Here is a 27032-nt window from a genome sequence, read left to right as displayed (position 1 = left end):
AATGCCGTGTATATGTTGCGTGTATTCAGAGAGCCTCCAGATTCAACAATTCCAGCTCCAAGCCACGTTATGAGAAAAATATTATGGAAAATGTCCTCAAATGGATAGAAGTTATGATAGCAGAGAGTGTCATAAAGTTGTGGGTTTTTTTTTTTTGTTATTGTTTTGCAGATGACCTAACAGAAATTACTTGGTGTCTGCTTTTCTCTTCCTTTCATGAATGTGTGGCATTCTTGATGTCATGAAAATAAACTATAGAGCACAAGTTCAGAATTATTAATCAGTGAATCTAGGAGGACTTTTTCATATTAAAATGTTGAAAACATTAACTGATCCTTTGAAGAATCTTGTTGTGTATATTTTATTATCACTAGGGCACATTCTTATCATATAAAGTTTATGAGAAGTTGTTATTCCTAGCTAGAGTTTTACTCTGTGTAATGTTGTATGTATAATTTCACAGGAATCTACAGTTCCCACACAAATTTTCATCCTGTGTAACTCCAAGGGAATTCATTAACTTAAATACACAAGCTCGGAAAGATTCTGAGTGTCTCATTACTTCATAAGATGTAAACATTAAAGTTTTAATGAGTGTTCTGAGGCCAAAGAAGACCACCTTTTTGGAATAAAAAATAAAATAAAAGAAATTAGTGCCTGCTTTTAAACCCATTAATGTTTATGATTAATCAGATACTTTTTTATATTTATTCACTACTTTTGTGCTTAGAGATGCTCTATGCTAGAAGTGAAATATTCTAAAAATATGGTAAATATCACTGCTTCCTTAGGGATCCTTCCTTTCTGTCATTTCTAAATGTACAAATGAAGGAACAAAAATATACAGATTCACGATGGTTTTGGAAATGGTCCAATGGAAATCCACTACTGTCGGTTCTCCAGAAACAGAGATGTGACTACATACGGTGTTCTTAAGCAGGTGACTTCTCAGAGACATTTAAAGTATACTAGAGAATACTACTTTTCATTCTCAATCTTTCTTTTCTCCTGGTAAGTGAAGGCTGTAGGAGGACATTTGGTCTAAGCCTTTTTTTCTTCATAGGAGGCACGAGAACATCAGCATTTAAAGTACACATTATTCTTTTGACCATATATGAGTGGAAGCTAAGAATATCTATTTACCTTTTTTGTTTGTTTGTTTGTTTTTTTGTTTTGTTTTGTTTTTTTGTTTCTTTCTGATTCAAATGGACTATTCTGGAGTATGCTTCTTGGAAGTGAGATTAACGCATTATTTAAGTGAGTATAATTACTCTGTTTTGAAGAATATATAATATAGAACATTGAATTGGTTCACTGGTGATTCAGTAACTGTCATATGTGACAGAAATTGAATTCCATGAGTGCTTTTTTTCCTCTCCAAGGTCTCACCCTATGAGTTGTCAGTATTAGGTTGTCCTTGGCTAGTGCAGATGGATTTTTCTGTTGGTGTCACCCATACCCACATCCTAAGGGTGCTAAGCCACTGCTCCTATACCCTTTTGAGGCCATGGCTGCTGCATTTACAATCGGAATTGGTCAAGAAAGTGTTATGTATTGGTCAAGAATGTGTCATAAGTCTTGACACTTATGGTTAAGAAGTGTAATCCAAGAGGATTACCTTCTGCCAAACATCTTCCTCCATTCCCAGGTGTACAGCGGCAGTCCCAATTCCTCATGATCAAGGTCAGTTACCTAGTCAGGATGGTGACACCTTATCTTACCTGCTTGTAAGATACCCTTGTACCCTTTTTGAACACTTGGCACAAAAAGCTGAAAGTACTCAAGTAGTAGTCATAGTTTAAAGTTCAGTTGTCTTGCCATTTGGCAGAAAAGCTCCTTCCTTTGTTTTGTGAACCAGGATATCTCAATGCTCAGAGTCCTGAGCTGTGGGGATGTGGACCACTGAGGGTGATGGTAATAGGGCCATTTCTGTTTCTCTCTTGGCTGTGCGTGTGTGTGTGTGATGCTGGCCCACACTCAGCTGTTAAGAATTTGTTAATTTTACATGTTTTCTTATTATTCAGTTTTAAGGGCTATGTCTCCCTTTCATGCTCTGTTTCCAACAGTCCTCAAGATGTCTGTGTACGGTTATCTAGTGAAATAGCTATATTTTGTATCGCATTAAAGAGTTATTTCTGTTGGAGCCCTAATTCCTTCTTCCATATCTGGGTTCCAGGTCTGAAAACTGGCTTATATCTTGAAACTCAAGATCTATCTATCTATCTATCTATCTATCTATCTATCTATCATCTATCTATCTATCTATCTATCTATCTATCTATCTATCTATTTTTTTAGGGGGGGTAAGCAGTCTTAATCTTCTAATCATCCAGCTTCCATATTTTTTGATGAAATAATACCCTTTGTTGGCAGTCCATCTATTTTGCCCCTTGGATCCCATGTTCTGTGGCCTGTATCATAACCCTCTCAGGGCCAGGGTTCCTGCATGAGACTACAGCCTTGCCATGCATTACGATAATTGCCTCCACCCGGCTGGTGGTAATGGAGTGTTGTCCTATGATCTCTGTTTTTCGTTTGTTTGTCTGAGATTCCATCCTCTCTGTTGTTGTCAGTGAACCCAGCTCTGTAACATCATCGTCTGCCATCAGTCTTGGCTTTTAGAAGACTATCACTTAGTGATGCTAGTTTTTCTTTCATCAGTGTGTTCCTAATTAGCCTTGGTAAATGGTGAATCTTCAGGGCCTTTCTACATAGTCTAGTCATCTGGTGAGTTTTCTGGCTGAGTATTATACGTCCGTTCAAGCATGGTTACTTCTCAGAGCCTTTCAATCCGTCTGACATGACCGTTCTGGCATTTCTCTTACTTATGGTGGTTTCTTGCTTTATCCCAATAGCACATTTGCGTGCTCCTATGTAATTTTATGTCCATCCCTTAGATTGAATCCTTGAGTGATTTCTGAGCTCCTCCAAGTACAAGTTGGATACAATCCTTGCCTGGCTTGGGCCCAGCTCATCCTGGTCAGGTTATATTTTGATTTAACCCTAGTTATTGGTTTAGCAGCCAGAAAGGGAAGTGAAGGTAGATCTTGAGTAGTGCATGTTGCTTTCAGGGTAGGGTCACTGCATCTTATTTATTTATTTATTTATTTATTTATTTATTTATTGCGTCATCTTTAAATAAAGGAAGAACACTGGTCCTTAATAAGATGGAGTGGGCCACTTCTTCAGGCTTAAAAGTTTCAGAGGAATCTTGAGGATCACAGTTTTCAGGTGACTCAACTCATATTCTTCATCCCGTGTGTCAGTACCATTATTTCCGAAGTACGACCTAACTATGGTATAGCTGACCTGCTGAGCTTGGGAGGATAGCCCTTCTTTAAGGTTCTATAACTCTTAAGATTTGGCTTTGGACTTTGGACCTTATTTTTAATTTTATCTTCTATCAGGCTGTAGAGGATGAGAGCTGATGCTGTGATGACCCATCAGAGTCCCAAGTTAGTTTGAGGTGACTATACTCTTAAGGCTCACTGGATGCTGGCTACCTATATGAAGTGGGCTTGACTGTGAATTTTGCAGCTTTTCAGCCAAGAGGCTGAATAGCTGAAGTCTCAGTCAAAACCTTTCCAGCATCTGGGAATCAATTCTACAAATAAAAGGTGGGATTTGGGCAGCTCATCAAAGAATCAGTTCTTCAAATAAGAGGTGGGATTTGGGCAGCTCATCAAAGCATCCTCTAAAAACTACCATAGAAAAGACTCTCGTGGTGGTATCTCTCTCCATATTTATAGGGGCGATGCAGATAGGGAATATCTAGGTTACAAGATGCAAGAAATCTATTGGAGCCAATGGAAATATCCAACATATCTGATGAATAGGAGATACAAATATAAAAATTATTGTCTTATATGCAAATAACACCTAGAAAATATTTAAGATGTTAGTATTTATTATAGCAACAAAATATGAAAGTTTACCTAGAAATAATTTCAACAAGGTGTGTCTAAGACCTTTATGAAGAAAAAGTTACAGCTTTATGTGAAGATGTAAATAAAACCAAAATAAGTTGTAATAGGGTTATGAGTGTGGAAATTAAATATCTTTAAAGTGAAAACTTTTGTGGGGCACCTGGGTGGCTCCAGTCATGATCCCGGGGTCCTGGGATCAAGCTCCACATCGGGCTCCCTGCCTGGGAGGAAGCCTGCTTCTTCCTCTCCCTCTGCCATCAACCCCCCGGCCTCGACTTGTGCTCTCTGACTCTCTCTCTCTCTGTCAAATAAGTAAATAAAATCTTTTAAAAAAGAGAAAACTTTTTCTATATTAATTTATGGAATCAATGCAATTCTAATCTATACTTCAAAAGGATTTTTCTTGTAGCTTGACTATCTGCTTTTGAGATTCACATGGAAAATCCTGTTTCTGAGAAGAGCTGAGAACATTTTGAAGACTTAGGGGAGTCCTCCTACTCGATAAAAAGACTCATCGTAAAGAGTGTTATCAATACAATACGGTATTAAAGCCTGATAGATTAGTGAAACAGAATTGAAGACCTAGATGTACGACATACTTATGACAGAGGGGGCATTGCAGGTATTTGGAGAAAGGATGGGCTGGGTCACTTTGAATTATTGCAAGGAAGAGTAAAAATAGATAAAACTGTCAGAACTAGTCCCATCACCCTAGCAACTGTGCACAGTATGAGTCTCACCAGTTCTGTACCTTTAGCTCTGACTGTGCCGAGTACCTCTGAATGACAGTCCATCATTACAATTGGCTGCACACTTAAATTACTTTCTCTTTATCCTCCCAGACTGTGGCTCTAATAGTCATTCATCTGCTACTTCGGAACAGGCCACTAATGAAATTCAAGAAAAAAAGTGGATTTTAAACTTTCGTTTTTAAACATATTAGTCCTTTTGGAGAGTTTCTTTAAGACCTTTTTAAAATTCCTTTCTTCTTATTTTAGACACTGTTTCACTGTTTTATAGTCCTCCAACAACTTTAAAAGTGAATTAATATATAGGTTTCTTTTTTTATGCCACTGGATTATTTTGCTCAATATTGACGATACAATTTTTGTTCATGATATGCATTTAGCAGTTTTTTTTAAACTTACCACTTACTCTCTTTTTAAAATTATATAATCAATAATACTCCAGAAAGATTGGGGATTTAATGGCAAGATCCTAGTTATATCTATTAGCTAAAATTTGTGCTAGTTCTAAATATTTAAATTTTAAAATGACATAATTAGGGACAGTGGTTTCCTGGCATTTATAAAGATTTTATTTGCTAGATATGCATGGATTTCTGTTTGTATTTCAACATCCATTTTCCTTTACTTTATTATCTCGAACAAGGCTTGAAACATTATAGGCAGATTACTCAGTAATATTAATATTGCAACTAGGTAAGCAGAGTCTTATTTATCCTTTCCCATATGCAAGTCATGATTAACTCCATTTCATTTAGTAAATGCTTCCATTTTTCAATAAAGTGTATTATCTCCATATGTCAGTGCAGGTAACATCCTTATTTCTGCAAATCTGAAAAGAAAGGAACCATCTATTCCTTGATTCCCCTTGTGAGACCTTCACGTGGTTAAGATGAGTCGCCAGCATGACCTCAAACTGAAATTTTTAGACAGGTGTGGTTTCTGGCTCGGAATCTTGTAACCCTCACAAATAAGCCAAAGTCGGTCCTAATAAACTACTACTTAGAGTAAAAGGTAGGTATTATACGATGGGCAATAGAGGATGGTAAGTTTTTAAAACAGTGAATTCTATCAGCAGGTTTAGTAATATGAATCAATATCCTAGCCCTGAATGGAATAAAGTACTTTACTGATATTAAGCACCACACATTTAACATAAGTTACTGACGCTTTATAGTAGTATCTCTAGTAACTTTATAGATCTTTTAAAGTAAGAGTGTAAAATGCTGAAAATAATGTTGACAGAATATTTCCATTTTTGCTTGTTTTTAGTGTGCATAAAATTTCCTTTAATTACCCTTCCAATTATTTAAAGTCACTGGGGCCACGGAAGGAGGAAATAGAAATCAGTATGTGGAGTCGAGTTCTTGGGATGTCAAGGAGTTTTTACATTTTGTAAAGTTTATTCCACTGGGCACATGTTATTTTATGGGTTTGCAGTAGGGATATTAACCAAAGAAAAAACTCAGCCTTGGACTGGTACTCAAGAGGAAATCTTTTACAAAGAACCAGAAAGGTTGGAATGCAACGTTTTCTCTCTTAACCCTTCCTAGCAGTAGACTCAATAAAAATGGGGGGGGGGAAAAGTGGGAAACAAGATTCTGTTTGTGTGAAGAGATGACCAGCCAGTGGATAAAACACAACTAGAATATAGAAAACAGCAGATTGGCATGAGCAGACTTACTTCCAGGAAGACATCAATATTTACCCCAAGAGCTAGTGTCAATATTTAGAAAATAAACAAACTTAATTAAGAAAGAAGTATCAGGGTTGACTCCTGCACAAGTGGCCACAAGTATAAACAATTACGGGCCTGAGAGAAGAAAAAACAAGTGTTTATGCTGTCGTGACAAGATCTGTGATGTGGGAAACATAAATAAACCAGATCTTGGTATTCATTATTTGAGCAGTATAAGAATGGAAGTTTTTAAAAAACTTAGAAACTGTGATAATTTGCTTTCTTAAGGCTTGTAACAAATTATTAGGCCATATGCAAAGAAAGTTTCAATATTGATTTTTACATCATTTGATCGAAGCACTTTTCTGTCAGTGTTTTCTCTTTTGAGACAAAGAGTTCAGAATGAATATTTGTGGTATGGGTGATATTTTAAAAATGTTCTGAGAAATCCTATCCATGGGCATTGTGGGCTATAAATGCAGATTGATATGGCATTTCAATGGATCTTTTGTTATGAGAAAAATTTTGTTTTCTGACTTAAAAAGAAAGATGCTTATTTGAAAATTTAGCATTTAACTATATCTGTAATGTAGAACTGCATTAAAACAGAAAAAAGATTTATTTTTATTTACTTTGCTTATTTTTAAATATTTTATTTATTTATTTATTCCTGAGAGACACAGAGAGAGAGAGAGAGGCAGAGACACAGGCAGAGGGAGAGGCAGGGTCTCTGCGGGGGGCCCGCTGCGGGACTCGATCCCGGGACCCCAGGAGCCAAAGGCAGACGCTCAACCACTGAGTCACCCAGGCGTCCCTGCATGGTACAATAATTAGACTGCAAATACTCTCTTTTTTATTATTAGAAATTTAAGAAGGAAATATACACTACATAAAATGATTCTCATCCTAATTTTTTTGAAGACTAATTCTGAGAGTCTGTATAAAAATATGTATATCAAGACTTTAGAGTTAATTGTTTCCCAGACTTGGAGCTTAAATTAACTTTCATGTGTGTCATTTGGGGGCAAAAACTTATTCTGTGAGTATGAGTATGAAATGCCACCAGAAGATTATTTTCCCTTTTAAGTATTGTAACAATGTCTCCAAAATGTATGATTAGAACTTTGGCCAAATCTTACTTTTCCTTGGGAATTTGCTTCGTGGTTGTCAATCAAGTAAAAATAGTTGACTTTTGAGCCTTCATTGTTGTCCTTGTCTGAGGAAATTTTTACTAAGCCTTTATTGTGGGGTAGAGCAGCCAAAGCGGCCTTGTCAGGCCTTCACATGACATCATTCTTCCTCCCTAAATCCAATATCAATAAAAGCAGAAAGTTTAGACTGTATATGGGAACAGTGCAGCAAGCAAGTGCTCCTGGCTACTGTGGAAGCTGAGCTCTCCCTCTCTTCAGATCGCATCAATCTCAAGATAACTGACCTGTTCGTCAGGTCTGTATGTCCTGGGCGTAGCGGTGTGATGTTTGGAGAAAACGGACACTCAACAACATGTACCACAGAAAATGAGAAAGGCGGTTGTCCCTTTCACAAATTTTTGTTGGGTGCACGACCGTAATCCACTCTGGCTTGAAATGGTTTGAAATATTCCTTAGAATGGGGACTGTCTCGTGTTTTGAGTCTCAAGGCCAGCCCGTGGGGTGGTGGCATGGCTCGCCTTATTCTTGTCCTACGCAAGCTCTACCCCAATCCGGGTATTTCCTCATCCGTATTTTTTCTGTGTATCGAGACATATCGAGGGCCTACTGTTTGCCAGGTGCTCTGGCGGGGACGGTTTAAGGACGGGCCACACGGGCTTCCCGTGGTCAGTATTTTCAAAATTAGACTGAAGATCAGACTATTGAAGACCTGGCACGAACCCCCGCGTGCTGGTCCGTTACTGACAGGAGCTCGGGCGGGACGCAGAAGCAGGTGTGACACGAGATCAGTTGCAAGGGGGGGGCCTGGAAGGGCTTCCTGTAGGTAATGCCTGAGGAGACCCCATCAACTCACCTATTATGATAGGCTGTCTAGTAGGGACCAGCTGTCACAGGCTTTCGCATTAATTCAAGTAAATGTATTCATTTTGGGGAGGATACTTAACTTTGCAAGCATTTTCTCCCGCGTGTTCCCGAAAGGCTTTGCTTTTGGCAAAAGTAGTGGCTCTTGACGTTGTGTGATCCTTTCTGACGACCCGTGGTGGACCTGTCCCCTGCAAAAACATGTTGCGACTGGATATGTAAACTCATGCATTTTTTTTTTTTTTTGCATACAGCTTTTAGGGAATCACGAGCTTGAAGACTCCTTTGGATCCCAACTTCCAAACAGAAAGGCTAAAGATGGTCGGGGAATCTTGAAGGGGTGGGAGAAATCTCATTTAGAGTTATGGTGGAGGGGATCACGATCTTGGATTGCTTATTCTTACCATACATCCTGTTGTAAAATGTGTTTACCTACTACAGTAGAAGCTATTTGTCTTTCTTGGTCTTTGATTAAAAAGAAAAAAAAAGAATTGTACGATGAATGCAAATAGCCTTCAGAAGAAAAACAATACCTGTGGTTTTCCATGCAGTTTAAAAATTGTTCTTCTTGACATTTTATTTTGGCCTGTTGCTTAGCTCCAACCCCATTTTGACCATAGGAATCCAAGCAGAATTCCAAACAGATAGTAAATATTCTAAGTGCACTTGAGCATTTCCTTAGTATTATCATCTATAACCAGTGTCCTGTATTGCTTTCACTTCCGATATGCCCAACCTCAAATCACTGGATTAAATGGGGCTGATGAGTAATAATGCATACTTTTAAAAACTGTTTCTAATTTTTGTGGGGGTTTTTTTGATGCAAAACAAATAGAAAATACCGTAAAGAAAAGAAAACAACAAACTCCAAAGCGGATTTGGGAATTACAACGATCTTGGAGCTTAAATAACAAATACGTGTTAGATTATAATGCAAATTCTAAATCCATGTATTACAGGGTGTAATGGTCCAGCTTGCTGTACCAATGCATAAGTATTTCAGCATGCAGAAAGAGGACACTTAGATTTAACTAGAAGATGAATGAAGGAAACCCTTAAATGTGTGCAGCGTGAAGAAAGAAATTGTGCATTTTAAACTGTATGATAGGTTGTAATTTTAAGCTGTTTTTTTTTTTTCCTGCTGATAGTATCAAAATTTAAAGATGTTCGTGGCCTGCAGTAGATCAAGTCTGCACACCAGTGAATTGGCTTTGTCGTTCACGATGGCTTGTCCTCACAGAAATATTTGGTCTTCTCCCGAAGCAATTCATGGTGTGTTCAGAACTGCCACAATATTCTGAAGCTTTTAGTTCAGAAAAAGATAACAGTAAATAAAATATGGGTTTCTGTATTTCAGGACAGTTTTGTCTCCTTTTCAGAGTCATCTGGCCTTGTGCCTTTCCTTCTCCCCAGAAGTAATGTTTTTGCTTCTGTGAAGTGTTATATCCTTGGACTGCTGATCTGTTTTTGATATAATCCATCCATCAAGACATGAGTCCTATTGCATGTGAAAAGTTGTTACAAGAAAACAAAAATCTAAAACACATTTGGGTTTTATTTTACTCATACTCGTACTACTTTTATTATATAAATAGAGGACTGACAAGCTACATTTTGTTTGGTCGAGGGCCTCAAGCTTTTGCATAGCCAGCTGGTTCAGAGAGGAGTGAAAGTTGGTTCTTGCAAAAAAAAAAAAAATAATAATAATGCTAATAAAGATGATGACCATGACAATTATTTGTGATGGCAGCTTGTTAAAAACGTAGACTCTAAGGCCTTTTTCCAGACCTACGATCTCACAGCCTGCATCCTGGCCAGAGCCTCTCTAGTTCCCACTCCAGTAATGCTGGAGTTACCCTCTTTTCGTGTCTCTATTTGCCCCCAGCACTGAGAAAGGCGGAGGGAGGCTGAGAGTCCCTGCCGTCAGGACCCTCGACCCCTTGCATAGTAAATGCACATAATGGGAAGACTTAAATAACTAGCAAACTTGGATTTACCTGAAAGTGTAAAATGTTGAACAAAGAAGTACAGAATTTATTTTTATAAAACTGGACAAGCCTTTTATGTAATTACAGTCTTTTGCTTTTTGTTCAGGCAGGCCATCTATTTCTTGGGATGTCTGGAACAGCCGTAGTTTCTGCTCCATGTGGAGGAAGCTAAATAGAATCTGGCTTCGATGTCAGGCATCAAGGCCAACCTCTTACCCAGTGCTGTAAACTGTTCTACAGACCTCTCATTACTTCGTCTCTAGGATAGTAAAAGACAGGCAGCGTCTCTCTGCTTCGACGGTTCCATTGACAGAGGGTGGAAGACAGGGCTTGATGAGAGAATTCCGATTTTAATGAATGGAGTTCCACGTGTTGAACCGAAAACCTACCTCGAGCTAATTTCTATCTTCTTCCTTTCTAGATTCACACATAAATCTAATCCCTTCTTATATCATGTCTTCTTGTATGAGGGAACGAACCTAATTTTATATAATAAACTTTTGGCCAAAACCTAAAGTATTGTATAACTTTCGGGATTGAAACCTAAATTTCATAAATTAATTTCATTACCTAGTGTTTTTATACCTAAAATTCATAAATGTTAAGGTTCAAATCTACTAAAAGACAGTGATTTGAAAAGCATAGATTTCTTTACTTCCCCCAATTTTAATGTATTTTCTTCCTTTCCTTTTTGGTTTTGCAAAGCAGAAATTGGAAGAAAATCTTGAAAAAGAAAATTTGTGAACTTGTATCATGAAACAAATATCCCAGAATTTCCAAGGCGTTTGTCAATGTTTTACTATCTCACAATTAATGTATTTTCTCTCTTAAATTTGCTATGTTTCCTAATTTACTATAGTTTGACATCTTGCAGCACTAGGAGTGATCACTCCAGTTTTTGGACTCAAATAAAAAGGAAAGCAATTTTTTTTGTTATGTTAATATGTATTTTTGACCTTAAAAGAGAAATCCACATACTGGTTTTCAAGAGATTATCGCATTTTTTTCCCACAATGGTTTACAGAGCTTTGTTTTATTAAGTAGCACAAAAGACTGGATATAAAAGATAGAGTCAGAGGGTTTTCAGGATTTGGGGCAATGATTTTGAAGCTCCTGGAAATTTGGACAGTGTGTTATTTATCATTAAAGATCAAAGGTGTAGCATCTAGTCTTTGACTAAATAAATGTTGACTTAAATATTATTTTGATGTTTATGCATCTTACAGAAGCTCAGAGGAATGTCATCTTTAGACAAAGTGCATATAATTGTATAAAAATGTGATGAGTAAGGTGCTGTAACAGACAATATTTAGTCTACTATGTCTCCTTCTACCTGGCAGTGAAGACCGGCATCCACTGTAAATTCAAGCACACTCATCAGATTTTCACTTACTTGCAAGTTAGCCATGCTGCTGAATTCACTTTCTAATTCCCCCATAAATCAGTGCCCATTTCATCAAAGAAATGACTTAACCCCTTCCCTCAAACACCAAAGAAAGAAAAGATAGATCATACCCTTTCCCAGGTGGTTCATATTCTAGTGTAACAGGTCTAATATTACATTCAATTATAATTACTTTCTGGACTGTCTATATGGGCTGAATTTCCATATTTTTAGCAATATTTTTCTAATTAGCTTTGTTTGCATTGGCTTTGCCCTCAAATATTTTACATTTTAATTGGACTTTTCTTTTTTAGCTGTGTTTTGGGGTGATATTGCCTTAGATGATGAAGACTTAAGTATCTTTCAAATTGATAGGACAATTGACCTTACACAGAACCCTTTTGGACTTGGACATACCACAGGTATGGTTGATTATTTGATTGAATTTGTGTTCATTTTGGAGAAAAGATACTCTTGAAATGCTGTTAGTATTCTCTGGGTCACTTTTAATGTCCTGCTGATCAACTGTGATTTCCTAAGCATAAATGAACCTATTTGAAAATTTAGATTTCGTTCATGATTTTAATTTCACTAATTAATTTCTTTAACAGATATTTTGTAATGTTTACCATGTACCATGCCTGGTTTAAGTGCTTTGCAGATAATAACTCTTTGAATACACATAATAACCCCATGAGGTATAGCTACTAATATTATTGTGATCTACACATGTGGAGATCAAATTAATTATATTTCTTATTTCAAAGTGTATAATCTTTCCCATAAGTATTTACTTAGTTTGTATGTTTTCAGTTTTTTTTGAGAATATGTGAGAAACAACCACTTATTTTATGAATTTCCTTTTTTTCTGTATTAATGAACTACCTACATAGAATTTTTTGTAATTTTAATTTCTATGAAAATCTTTAAAATTTGCTAAATATTAAAGGCATTATTGCCTTTAGTAGTCTTGAAACATTGTTTTTTTTAAATTCTATAATTACTGTTATCTTTTTAGTTACCTTAATATTACCTAAGACCTTTCCTTTTTCTCCTGATTAACCGTCCTCTAAATCTATTCATATGTGCTCCAGGCATATCTAGTATGAAGTGTAATTGTTACACAATTGTCGTTTCAAGCATATAAATGCCATTCTTTAAGAATGTTTCTTATAACTACAGAAGAATGAATACATTTAAATATTACCTCATCTTTCTAAAATGTTCAATGAAAGAATCTCAAAAATTTTTCTCAAGTAGCACAGCAAAACTGTGACCGTGTAATGCAAATAATCAAGCACGTTATTAGTCAGTGAATAAGCCCCCTAACTTATTTGCCTTATAAGGACTTAATTGATTTTTTTGCCCTAGGAGGCTTATATGGTAATGGTTTTTGTGATTGGTTTTGGTTTTTATTAGCTTTAATCTAGGGAAATAGGTTTTGGTATCAATCTCAAAGGGGGAAATTATTGGAAAGAAATAGATCAAGGTGCAGTTTCTGGCCCTTTCATGATCTTAGCCTGAAAAGACTCAGGAACCATACTCTGGTGGTAGGAATTCATCTGCGCTTGTTCAGATATCGTCAGTGGTTATATTGGTTGTTTGCTCGGTGATGCCTTTTTGTTATTTGTCTACTGAAAATTCAGAAAGAAAGGAAAATAGGAGATACGATTGGGAGAGCATTCTGTTAAAGGCCTGGAATGAGAACCAGAGTACTCGGGTTTTCCTCAAATGCTCTGGTTTCCGACTTATGATAGGAAATCTACCTTTCCTCATCGTTTCCCAGTTGTTAAAACTGCAAAAGGACATATTTCCTTATCCTGACCTTTTCATCTGCTTTTCGAGCTATAAAATTCTTCACATCTATTTTTATGAATTTTTCCAATTGCGTAGCATAACAGAATGCATTTTGCCACTGAACATCCTTTTGGGTTGTTCTGACGTTTTTGGAATTACGTGTTAATTGGTTTTTATAAATTATCAAAACTCGTTTCAAATTTTATTTGAGCATTTTATAAAATATGATAATTGCTTTTAAAAATATCTCAAAACCGATCGCAGCTTTGGATCAAGACTTGCACTATACATTTACTTTTCTAATGTTTTTATTTCCATGTGCTGATTTGGCTTCTGAAAATATTCAGTTTACATTGGAGAAATAGCTGGAATGCAATCACCAGGGCAAAACAACTTGCTGTCATCCTATATAACACTATGTGATGTCAAGGTCACAGTGAAGAAAAATGTTTCAAATTATCAATAGATGACTCAGTTGCCATGATGTCCAAATAAAGTCACTCCGATTGCTCTCTGGATCACCCCACCCACTTGTTTCTTGTTACCAAAATTGTGTTTGTAAAATGTTTACACGCTTCTTTAAGATTTATGGATTTTCATGGCTCTAACATTCTAAGACCACACACACAAAGAGAGATGTCCAAAGAGAAATCAGTGTAGCCTGTTGGTGTGGCTTATTTAGAAGAACTTTAAAATGCAATGGGTTTAACTTTATTTTATTTTATTCTTAAGGTGGATTTGGAGACCATGGTATTTCAAAGAAACGAGGGGCCCTCTACCAGCTTATAGACAGGATAAGAAGAATTGGCTCTGGTATATCAATGTTTAAAGTTGCAGACGCTTGACTTGATGTACAGTAAATATTATACTAATAGCAGTTCAGTTTGCCATTAACCTGTGACGGGTGTAACGGATATATGCTGACAAAGAGTCCCTTTTGTTAGCTGATGTTTACTGTAAGTTTTTTAGAAATTAATCTGGGACCATTAGAATGTTTCTTTAACTTATTTTCAGCTTCTCCTTGTTATAAAATGTATCAGGGCGTTATTTTACTGTTGGTATTTATTTCCCGTGCAGTGGGTATCACACTAAAGTGTTTTTTATCAAGCATGGAACTCTCCATTATCACTTTTAATCAAATCAGAAAATGCCGTGACCGTTTTGAACTGAAACCCACTTCAAGTAAATTGACAAACCGATTTGTTAGAATGAAAGAAAAAAAAAATCGGAAAATGTTTTTATCCTTCCAGAAAAAGACATAGAAAAACAGCCATCTGGTTTCATAATCAGCTAATACTTAGAGTGAGGAATCTGTTAAACACGATTTGTAGGTTGTAGAGTCTTTAAAAAAGTTTCCTGTTCTAAGTTTTTCCCCCGACATCTTTTTGGTCGATGAATTGTTAATTAAATAATTGACAGCACGCAGTTTCAAGGAATGATTTTCCCATGCAAAAATGCTTTTCTTCAGGACATGACAACCATAGACCTGTTAGGGACGTGGGAATCGGGGGCGTGCCGTCAAAGTTTATTGTATCTGAACTATATTCCAGTACTGGGATATTTGGATCAACAGTGATAGATGAATAAGAATGAATAATAAAGCAAATTTAGGAAAGACAAAAACAGTAACAAAAATATCTTGAAAGCTCACCAAGACAATGAATGACCACAGACGTGAAAGGGGCTCCAGGAAGGGGTTGCGTTTTATATTGGCTTGTTCAGGATGTGTCCTGATGTCTAAACGGTGCTAAATCACCTGGAGACGAACCCAGAGGACGTTTGCACAGACAGACCAGTGTTCCAGGAGGCTGGGACCGTACCTGTCTTGGCGTTATTTCAATTTATCCTGTCTGTAATGTAATAATCCTACTTTCAGGCCGTACTATGGGGTATCAGTCCTGATATAAAAGAGTGAAGGATTTAGCCAGAGTTAAGAAGGATTTGGAATATCTTGGACTTTTTAAACAGTGTCCATTTGATCATCTGGTGGTGAGCTGGCAGTGATCTAGGAAATTAAAATAAATAAAGTCATTTTTTGTGGCCTACCAGTCTGCCGGACGGCTGTCCGCTGCAGGCTGTTGTACGGGAATTCATTAAAATTTGCTCATAGAGCATTAAGAAGTAGTATTTTGACATGCAGTGCTTAAATATTTTAATGCTTTTTCAAGAATGCAATATAAATGAAGGTTTTCTTTAATGCATTTTGGCTTCAGGCATATTTACACAAATATGTAAATAAGACATTTTAACTTTAGTCTCTTAAGAGGAAATGATTCCCTGACCGAGGACTTGTGTTTCACAGAGTGTTTTAAATGTCACTGCAGGCTTGGAGCAAAACAGCACAGTTAAGGGAAAAGCACCCCCAGCATTCTCAGGGCAAAATGAGAAAAACCGAGTTCCCAGAGCTGCTACATCAAGAACCGAAAGGATATGGCCTGGAGGTGTTATCCCTTACGTTATAGGAGGCAACTTCACTGGTAAGACGTTCCCAGAGCGTTTATTTTTGCAAAAGAAACATTATCACACAGCTTAAGTGTGTATTTTTACAGAGTATTAATACACAGAGCGTAGTAGTATCAGATCAAACGTGAGAGATGCCCCAATCACCCCGGCGGCCAGTTGAGAATGTCTCTGAGGTTGGGAAATCTCTTAGTCTTGAGTTCTAAGAGTCTCAAATACTGTTCTGGATTTTCTTTTTAATTTTTTTTAATAATTAATTTATTTTTTATTGGTGTTCAATTTGCCAACATACAGAATAACACCCAGTGCTCATCCCATCAAGGGCCCCCCTCGGTGCCCGTCACCCAGTCCCCCCCACCCCCCTAGTTCGTTTCCCAGAGTTGGAGTCTCTCATGGTCTGTCCCCTCCCTGATATTTCCCACTCATTTTCTCTCCTTTCCCCTTTATTCCCTTTCACTATTTTTTATATTCCCCAAATGATGAGGCCATATAATGACTGTCCTTCCCCCCCTGACCTACTTCACTCGGCATCATCCCTCCAGGTCCCTCCACGTGGAAGCACATGGTGGGTGTTTGTCCTTTCTAGTGGCTGAGGGATGTCCCACTGTCGACACGGACCCCAGCTTCTCCGCCCATCATCTGTCGACGGACACCCGCACCCCGATATTCTAGCAGCAATGTCCACACAGCTAAACTGTGGAAGGAGCCTCGGGGTCCATCGACAGATGTTCTGGATTTCCCTCTGGGCTGTGAGCCTCGGCCCCGACCCCGAGGGCCGCGTCGGCTCCCGAGGGCCATGCTGGGGCCCGGCAGGTGCGGGTGGGGGCACCGGTGGGGCCGGGGCGCGGCGCCCGCTGACATCGCGTCCCTGCAGGCAGCCAGCGAGCCATGTTCAAGCAGGCCATGCGGCACTGGGAGAGGCACACGTGTGTGACCTTCGTCGAGAGGAGCGAGGAGGAGAGCTACATCGTGTTCACCTACAGGCCTTGCGGGCAAGTAGAACCGGGGTCCCCAGGGGCGGGTGCACGAGGGGACCCCGACTAGGGCCGCCTCTTCCTAGGTGCTTGGCATTTTGCCCAGGGGGGAGGTGAATTTCCACAAGAAACATTTTGCTTTAAAGAAAAGTATCAGGTGGTCGCAGAGCCTGTGCCTCTCCCCGGGCGCGTCTCCCCACTGCGCCGACCACTCCTCGCTCGTGTTGCGACGGCGGCGACGGTATTGGCCATGTCCCAGGGGTCCCCCCTGTGAATCAGACGCTTCCGTAATGTCGCCTGGTCATTCTCTTGTGTCCCCTGTAGAACCCGTGCACTGAGATGACGTTCTAGTCACCAACATCTTTGATTTCTGCCTTTGTCCCCTGGGTCGGCCCGCCCCTGGCTTCGCCACGTCGTGACGGATCTGTCCCCAGGGCTCTCGTGTGTCCCCTCCCCCGATCACTGCCACGAGGAGCATCTTCAGAAGGTGCCGGGCAGAGCGAGACCTCAGGCCTCCTGAGAGTCTCCAGGCTTCCTGGCACAGCTGCTTCCTAGACGGGCTTCCCACGGGAGGGGGACAAGCAGTGGCCCCGCGGCCGTCGTGGCCTGCGGCAGGCTGAGCGGGGTCTCGAGGTAGCAAGGTCCAGGGAGCCTTCGGATGTTCAGGCAATTGAAGAGACAATAGGGACGCCCGGGTGGCCCGGCGGTGGAGCACCTGCCTTCGGCCCAGGGCCAGATCCTGGGGACCCAGCATCGGGTCCCACGTCGGGCTCCCTGCATGGAGCCTGCTTCTCCCTCTGCCTGGGTCTCTGCCTCTCTCTGTGTGTCTCTCACGCATAAATGAATAAAATCAAAAAAAAAAGAAAAAAGAAAAGAGGGTAGGACGCAGTGCTTTTTACTTTAAGTGGAACCGCCGTGCCACTCTTTCCAAAGTGAAGAGCGTGCACCGATCTCCCAGAACACCTTTTGGGGAGTGTCAGCCTGGGAATGAGATCCAGATGCCCCAATATGACATTTGAAGGGTGCCACAGAGTCACCGCCGCTGCCACGTGCAGCTCCTGCGGGCTCCAGGTGCCTGCCAGCCGGGAGCCAGCGGGGCGCGGGGGCCGCGGGCCTTGGGGGGGTCCTCTCCCCTCTCTTTCGGGTGAGTGGCCACGTGCACAGACACCACCGGCTGCTTAAGGATCGAGGCCTGTCCTGTAGGAATAGCCAGGGAGCCCGGCCGCCCGCCGCACCTCGGCTCCCATCCGGAGGCCCATGGGCCGGAGCCTCGCCCGGGGAGGCTGCTGTGGGCCAGTGGTTCCAGGGGTGACAGCCCGGCCCCTCGCTGTAAAGGGTCCTGTTGTTGCCAAATAGTGTCAATCTCATGGGCTTTCCTTTTAATCCTTCTCCAGCGATGAGCTGGGATCATCCAGGAAGAGGCGCTGTCTCACCCTGCTCGAACCAGGGGAGGGCCCTCTCCTGGAGGGTGGGAGGGAGGCGAAACAAAGACCTCACCCCTTTCCGGGGCACAGTGCTTGCTCCAATCACATATATTTGCGGGGAGAAAGTATGTATTTCACTAGGTGTCGGGGGAAGGTTGTGCCGTCTTGGCTTTGTTCTACCGTATACCCCAGAACATTTGACCTCACTTAAAAGGTCATGGATTTTAATTTTGACCCTATCTGACTGACATTACGAAATAGTATACGTTATTACCTTTCTGTATAGTTTTGGATAATACCATGTTTTTTTTTTTTTTTTTTTTTTTTGTGGTTCTTGTTTTTTAGTTTTGACTTCTTCAAGTAGTTTTCTTCCAAATTGCTCTAATTTCAGCTTGACAGGTTTTGGTTGCATTTGAAATGCCTCCTAGTTCTTCATATCTATTGAATATTCAAAAGGTCCAAACCTAGACTCTCCTTCCCTTCTTCTGGTTACCTAATAGGAATGGAGAGAGCTCAGCTCACGTATTTCTAAATACGTAATGTATTCAGACCCATGCGTCTTTCTTTTCTCTCTACCACCTTTCAGTTTTGTGAAACAAATACAAAGCGACCACTGGTGTTCATTATTTTATTGATAAATCTCTGTCGTAACAAACTCATGGTTATACTCATTCGCTTTCGTTAATGCGGCTTGTTTCAAAGTTTTTCGTTTTACTTGTCTTATTCTGCTACACGGTTCTCCCCCATCCGCTATCATTTCTCCCTGTGTTTGCTTGTGCGTTTCCAGGTGCCTGGAATGGCTTTGCTCCCATTTTCATCAGTGGAAACCATGCACATATTTCTCTCTTTCCCTTTTCTGAGCTGCCCTCAGGGTGACTTTGCTCGGCCTTCAGCTGTGTGAGTCCCATTCCCACCTTTGGTTCCTTGTCTGCCTTTGTGCGTGATGAGGACAGGCCGTCCCTTGTGACGCCCAGTGCACTGCTTTATAGATGGGTGATTAAGAAAATAGTGACAATTGGCACATCAGCCGAAGCATATTGTATGTGATTCTAAAAAGAAAAGAATGTAAGCATTTCAAAAGGTGTCGAAGGGCACGTACTTTAATGATCATTTTCATGATTCGAGAGCAATGGACACTGAGGTGGTAAGTTGCCCTCAAATCTTTGAATCTCTAGTTGCACTCCTGAAATAAAGCTTTTGAATATTTATATATTCGTGTAATTCTGTTAGCGTAGTACTGCTGCATTTTGTGTTTTGTTTTGTACTCAATTTCCTTATATTGTATTTTCCATGATGGGAAGGACAATACGTTATATAGGGATTGATGGTTGGGGGATCCCTGGGTGGCTCAGTGGTTTGGCGCCTGCCTTTGGCCCAGGGTGCGATCCTGGAGTCCCAGGATCAAGTCCCGCCTTGGGCTCCCTGCATGGAGCCTGCTTCTCCCTCTGCCTGTGTTTCTGCCTCTCTCTCTCTTTCTCTCTATGTCTATTGTAAATAAATAAATACAGTAAAAAAAAAAACAAAACAAAAATAAAATAAATAAATAAAATAAAAAATAAATAAATAAATAAATAAAGTCTTAAAAAAAAGGAATTAATGGTTGGCTTGCTACTCATTCTAACCATTTTATGACTTCTAAACTTCATTTGGGAATTGCTGTGATTGGCCATAATTTCATGAAACAGTTATTTTATCAGCTTTTTAACAGTTTTTTTTAAACAGTTATTTTATTTATTTTATTTATGGGGATTTTTTTCTGTGACGATACTGCATTTATATCTCATAAAAATGAATTAAAATTATTAAAGAGTTTGGCTGTCAGTGTTGCACAGAACACTGAGGGCACTGCAATGAGATCAATGTCAAGTTAGACACATAATCCTCCTGTTGGGCCTTGGAATTGTGTCCTTTATGTCATAAGAGCTGTTGCACAGATGGTATTGTATTTAATAATATCTAGTGTAAATCTCCGTTGAATATGGAGAGCCTGTAAGGCTCCATATAGTAATCTCCATATTGATTACTGGTGGCAGCATTTACCAGTCCTATTTCTGGTTTTAAGATGGCAAGCAAACACGTCTTGCCATTTTGTATAACTTTTTAAAAAGATTTCCTTCCTTCCTTCCTTCCTTCCTTCCTTCCTTCCTTCCTTCCTTCCTTCCTTCCTTCCTTCCTTCCTTCCTTCCTTCCTTCCTTCTGTACAGATTGAGAGAGAGTGCAAGTGGGGAGAGGGGCCGAGGGAGAGAGCATCTCAGCTGACTCCACACTGTGGAGCCTGATGTGGGGCCCGAGCTCATGACCCTGAGGTCATGACCTGAGCTGAAATCAAGAGTCAGACGCTTAACTCCCGGAGCCACCCAGGCATCCCTCACTTTTATCATTTTGATTTTAGCTTACCCACTAAGTTAGGCAACTTCTAGCTATTATAGTTTTTTAAAAATAAAAGCTAAAATAATGTCCTCCTTATTTATAGGAGAGTTATTAAATATGGAACCACTTTTACCATTTAAAACATTGTATATCCCACCTGATTCTGCTACAATCAGCCTTTATTCAATAAATGTTTGTTTGGTACCTAATTCTATATCAAGTCTTTGGTAAATGGGGAAATGATAACATTTTAAAAAGCAAAAGGTAAAGGTCAGAATTTTTTGGCATATGATATCTTTGATCTGTCCTCCTCCATATGCTTTAACTTTCCCTATGTGGGCAAAATGTTTGAACTATGAATATTTTTTCGACGAGTGCTTATTGTCATCAGTGGCTTTTATTTCACAAGATGATCAATTACTATCAGCGAAATGCGAGATCACTTTATAACAACTTGATTTATTTCTTTGTAAGTCAGAAATTTAATAGCTGAATTTATTACCTTTGATGTGTAACTTTATATTGCTGAATATCTTCTATTTTTAAAGTGTTTTTATTTTATTTTCTTACTGTGTTACATTATTTTATTTTCTTACCATGTTACATTAGTTTCAGGGGTGCAATATAGTGATTAAACAATTCCACACCTCACCTAAGTGGCCTCCTTAACCCATCACCAATTTTTAGCACAATCCTTACCTTCTTCCCCTCTGGTAACCATCTGTTTTTTTCACCATAGTTGATTGAGTCTATTTCTTCGTTTCTCTCTCTCTATCTTTTTGCTCATTTGTTTTGTTTTTAAATTCCACGTATGAGTGAGACCATATCGTATTTGTCTTTCTCTGATTGACTTACTTCATTTATCATAACACTAGCTCCATCCATGTCATTGCAAATATCAAGGTTTCATTCCTTTTTATGGCTGAATAGTCTTCCATCGTGTAGATGTACCACATCTTTTCTATCTGTTCATTAGTCGATGGCCGCCTGGTTCCATATCTTGGTTATTGTATTGTAAATAGTGCAGCTGTAACCATAGGGGTACAGGTATCCCTTTGAATTAGTGATATTGTGTTCTTTGGGTAAATCAGATTGCAATGGCTATGTTGTAGGGTCGTTCTATTTTTTTTTTTTTTTAAGATTTTCTTTATTTATTCATGAGAGACACAGAGAAAGAGGCAGAGACACAGGCAGAGGGAGAAGCAGGATCCCCACGGGGAGCCCAAAGTGGGACTCAATCCCGGGACCCCAGAATCACGCCCTGAGCCGAAGGCGGACGCTCAACCACTGAGCCACCCAGGTGTCCCTATTTTTAACTTCTTGAGGAAACTGAGTGTTTTCCAGAGCGGCTGAACCTATTTGCATTCCCACCAACAGTGCATGAGGGTTATTTTTCTCCACATCCTCTCCAATGTCTCTTGTTCCTTGTGTTGTTGATGTTAGCTAGTCTGACAGGTGTGAGGTGACGTCTCATTATAGTTTTGATTTGCAATTTTCTGAAGGTAAATGGTGATGAAATACTTTCATGTGTCTGTTGGCTACCTGAATGTCTTCTTTGGAGGAATGTCTGTTTATGTCTTCCGCTCATTTTTAAATTGAATTATTTGTTTTTTCTGGTGTTGAATTTTAGAAGTTCTTATATATTTTGGATAGTAGCCCTTTATTGGATATGTCATTTGCAAATATCTCCTCCCGTTCAGTAAGCTGCCTTTTAGTTTTGTTGACCATTTCTTTTTTTTTTTTTTTAAGATTCTATTTATTTATTCATGAGAGACCCAGAGAGAGAGGCAGAGACACAGGCAGAGGGAGACGCAGGCTCCGTGCAGGGAGCCTGACGTGGGACTCGATCCTGGGGCCCCGGGGTCATGACCTGAGCTGAAGGCAGACGCTCAACCACTGAGCACCCCAGGTGTCCCTTGTTGACCATTTCTTTCACTGTACAGAAACTTTTTATTTTGTTGTAGTCCCAACAGTTAATTTTTGCTTTTGTTTCCTTTGCCTCAGGATCCTGGTTTAGAAAAAAGTTGCTATAACCAATGTCCATAGACTTTACTGCCTATGTTCTCCTCTAGGATTTCTATGGTTTCAGGTCTCACGTTTAGGCCTTTAATCCATGAATATCCTCTATTATCTATTAGTTTTTTGAAAAATCTTACTTTTTTTCCTATCTGCTAATTTTTAATGATTCCTTAAAAACAACTAACCAACCAAATAAACTTAGGGTTAACTTATTTAGCTATTCTTAGATTTTTGTGTTTTAAATTGTATTTAACTTTGGTCAGTTGGTTATTCAGATTATGGCAGCAGGCACTTATTCATCTTTACCTATTGAATTTTTGTTTTATGCCACTTGTACTATACTAATTGGGGGGAGTACAAAATTGAATGTGAGGTATTTTTCTCGCAAAAAGTTGATAGTTATGCAGAGGAGGTGTGTTAGCAAAGATTCTTGCTTATAAACAACAGAGACCAGTTAATTTAAGCAGAAAAAAAATCGACTTGTAGGACTATTAGATAATTTATAGAAATTATTAGGTAATTTATAGAATCACACTTGTTGGATTATTAGGTAATTCATAGAAGACACAGAGAGCCAGGTTGAGGGAGGTATCTCAGGAAGAGCATGTTTGACCCCTGGCCACCTGCGCCTCTGCTTTGGATGCTCTCCGGTAACCCAGTCTTGGCTCTCTCCTGCACTGATGGGATCTATTATTTCAACAGATACTTATTAATTTATTTTTAAATTATTTTAAAAGTATTTTTAAAGTGATTTTTCCAGTTTTATTGCAACATAAATGACGTAGAACACTGTATCTGTTTAAGGTGCATGCCCTGACGAGTAGGAATAGGCATACGTTGTGAAATGATTCCCACAATAAATCTAGTTAACAGGCATCACCTCCCATGGTGGCAACATTTTTATTTTCTCATGATGAGAACTTTCAGATCTGCTCTTTTAGCAACGTTCAAGTACATGATAGAGCGTTATTGACTTTGGCCACCATGCTGTATATTACATCCCCAGGACTTATTTATCTTATAACCCATTGCTATGGGTGAAGATTGCACCTTTTCACCCCCTGTGACCCACACTCCCACCTCCTACCCCAAGTGCTTGCAACTACCGGTCTGTTCTCTGTTTCTGCTGAGCTATATACTATGTGCCTGACTCTGTTGTAGGGGCTAGAGACATCGGTGTACAAAACCTGTAAGTTGTCCCCAGACGGCTTAGATTCTAAGATGGGGAGTCAGGGAAAAAAATGGAAATCAATGAAATATAAAATGTATTAACGGATTATAGGTTCTAGGACAAAAAGGACAGAAATGTAAATGCGATAGAAAGGCATTCGCACAAAAACTTGAAAAAGAAGGTGGAGTGAGCCATGTAGCTAGCTACGTGGAAAACAGAGGTCCTGACAAAAGAAATAGCCGGTAAAAAGGCTGTCAGGCGAGAGCATGTCTGTATGCTCAAGGCAGAGCCAGGACACCGCATGGCTCAGGAGGAGTGCGTTGCAGGGACAGGAGTAAGACGTGGTAAGACCCTTGTGTGTGAAGATCCAGATTTTCCTCTGATTAAAGAGAGAGCCTGTATGAGCCAGCGGGCGATATTTATGTCATTGTAATGCATGATCCTCAATCTCAGGGGCCTAGAGTAACAGGCCTTCGTTCCTGTGTACACTGCATGTGCACCACTGGTTGGCTGTGTCTCTCTCCAGAGCTACCATGTTAGTTTTCACTTTGATGGCGGAACCTCTCTTTAGGACAATGCGCTTGTGGCAGATGCAACACAGACAGTGTCGCATATGGACTATTAAAGATTCTCTCCAGAAATTTCATAAGCAGTCTGGGCTCACATGGCATTAGCCAGAGCAAGTCACGTGACCAAACTCCGCATCAGTGGAGTAAGGAAGTATGATTATCTTCCATGGAGGGGTGATGAATATTTTTGAACATTGTCACAATTTCACGTAGAACCATCGGAGACGACTGGGTACAGCAGAGTCATAATATGACTTTACATTTTTAAATTACCTCAATGTTGAGAGAAGGATGCTGCGGGGAGGACATCTTTGTGGATGTTATGGTAGATGATCTAACAGGCAAATTCCAAAGGTGCTTTGGTTCCCCCAGTCTGAGGCAAAGGTAAGGAATGGCAGGTTTTCGATCACCTGAGTACTCTCCGTGGCTTAGGGAGAAGTGTGGCTTCCTATAGATGGTGAAGGTTTTTCTTGAGGGGACAGATAGATCTTCCTGTGGTCAAGCATTAAAAGCAGCACCCAAATGAGTAATAAAAAAATCAGAAGCTCTATAAAAGAAACTGGCATCAACCTGAGTGATATTTGAAACTAAGATAATACTTAGACATGCTTAAACCACATTTTTATAAGCTTCACATATTACCCTGTCATTCCATACCAATTGTCTGGGCCTATTTTTAGTTATTTATTATCTGAGCATCCAGAATTATTCTCTCCTGAGAACCATAGGAATCAAACCACCACATTTTTCTTCTTTCACAGGACGATTGTAAAAGTCAGTGGAAAAAATATTTTTGTTTTCTGTAAGGGAATCCAGTCTTATTCATTGGGCATTGTTATGGGTGAAATTATTCTTTAAAAAGGTGTTTTAAATTAAATAAGCTGACCACATTGCTTGGCTATCTCCCAGATTTTGATTTGCAAAGTATTTTCTTCTTTGAATGTAACCAGCAAGAATGACTCAGTGTGTGTAATTTAGTTGCTATATAATCATCAGATATTTCAGTTTAACTACTATTGTTCTATGAGAGCACATGATTCAGTTTAAATCTCGAAAATGTGTAAATTTTGCCTTTTTCTACATCCAATACTTTACTCTTTGGGTATGTAGTAAATATCTATTTGTAGATTGAAAAATACTATTAAAAATGGGGGCAAAACCAAGTTTCCTGATTTTTTTCCCTTACCAGTTACCTCTTCTTTTCTATTATTGATTTATTAAACTTCATTGACTGTTATAATAGATTTGTAAATAATAAGCGTATGGTGTAGGTTAAGATGCTTAAGGCATTTAAAGCCTACAGAAATAATTGGAATGACAAATATTTGTATTTGTGAACAACCAGAAGGACTATAAATATACTTACTCTGGAAACTGAAAATGTGTGAAATTCCTTTTAGCATTTGGGCAATTAAATTTTGGCAATTTTCTCTTTTAATGTAATAAATTAAACAAGGTGTTTGGTGTCTTGTGCCTCATAATTACCAGCTACCAGTTATTTATTGCCCTCTATTGCTGTCTCAAGAGGTAATCCTATAGATAACTTATTTCAATGTCAACCCTAATTATTAAAGTTTTAGATATAATTTTATTTATATTTGCAAATCTCATAACTCTCCCAGTTGTTGATTTTCTCCACCAGTTAACTATTAACCTTGGAAAATTTACCTTTTGAAACTAATTTTGTTCTATTGATTTCTTCTTTTAAAAGTTTCCTTCTTCAAAATGAATTCTCCTGTGAGTAGGAAAAGTAACTCTTCTTTTGATTAACCAACTTTTTCTTCTCTTCTCTTCTCTTCTCTTCTCTTCTCTTCTCTTCTCTTCTCTTCTCTTCTCTTCTCTTCTCTTCTTCTCTTCTCTTCTCTCTCTCTTCTCTTCTCTTCTCTTCTCTTCTCTTCTCTTCTCTTCTCCTCTCCTCTCTCTCCTCTCCTCTCCTCTCTCTCCTCTCCTCTCCTCTCCTCTTCTTTCTCTTCTCTTCTCTTCTCTTCTCTTCTCTTCTCTTCTCTTCTCTTCTCTTCTCTTCTCTTCTTCTCTCTTCTCTTCTCTTCCTCTTTTCTTTTCTTTTTTTCTCTTTCTTTCTTTCTTTCTTTCTTTCTTTCTTTCTTTCTTTCTTTTTTTTAGAGAAAGAGAGAGAGAGTGGGGGTAATGTAGAGATGGAGAGGGAGTGAGAGAGAATCTCAAGCAGACTGCTCTAAGTGTGGAGCCTGAAGTGGGGACCTGTCTTACAACCCTGAGATCATGATCTGAGCCAAAATCAAGAGTCAGATGCTTAACTGACTGAGTTACTGGGCTCCTAATTCTGTTTTTCTTAAAGAGAGGAAATAAATTTTGTTTTTATATTCAAAACTGAAATAATGGATTGTTGCCAGGTAACCATAGTGACAAAGTAGTTAGCTAAATAATATAGATGGGTTCTGAGAATAAAAAACTGTATTAAAAATAATTGTGGGTTTGGTAAATCTTGAGTTTAACTGTATATTTTAAGCACATTAATCACCAACATAGATGTCTTAT

At 39.2% G+C, this 27032-nt stretch overlaps 1 protein-coding gene across 2 annotated transcripts in view; it reads left to right on the top strand.

The window, feature by feature from the left end:
- The window catches only part of TLL1 (tolloid like 1), a 196432-nt gene that overhangs the window by 69219 nt on the left and 100181 nt on the right, over positions 1-27032 (top strand). Inside the window, exons 2-5 of one of the 2 annotated variants that reach the window (XM_041739071.1) lie at positions 12049-12156; positions 14264-14344; positions 15856-16008; positions 16866-16983. In XM_041739071.1, coding sequence (XP_041595005.1) covers positions 12049-12156; positions 14264-14344; positions 15856-16008; positions 16866-16983 — 460 coding nt within the window. The remainder of the gene's footprint in view (positions 1-12048; positions 12157-14263; positions 14345-15855; positions 16009-16865; positions 16984-27032) is intronic. The other variant, XM_041739072.1, reaches the window with a different exon arrangement.

Source organism: Vulpes lagopus, chromosome 23, assembly GCF_018345385.1.
Source record: "Vulpes lagopus strain Blue_001 chromosome 23, ASM1834538v1, whole genome shotgun sequence".
Lineage (NCBI taxonomy): Eukaryota > Metazoa > Chordata > Mammalia > Carnivora > Canidae > Vulpes > Vulpes lagopus.
This window is presented reverse-complemented; position numbering and strand designations above follow the sequence as displayed.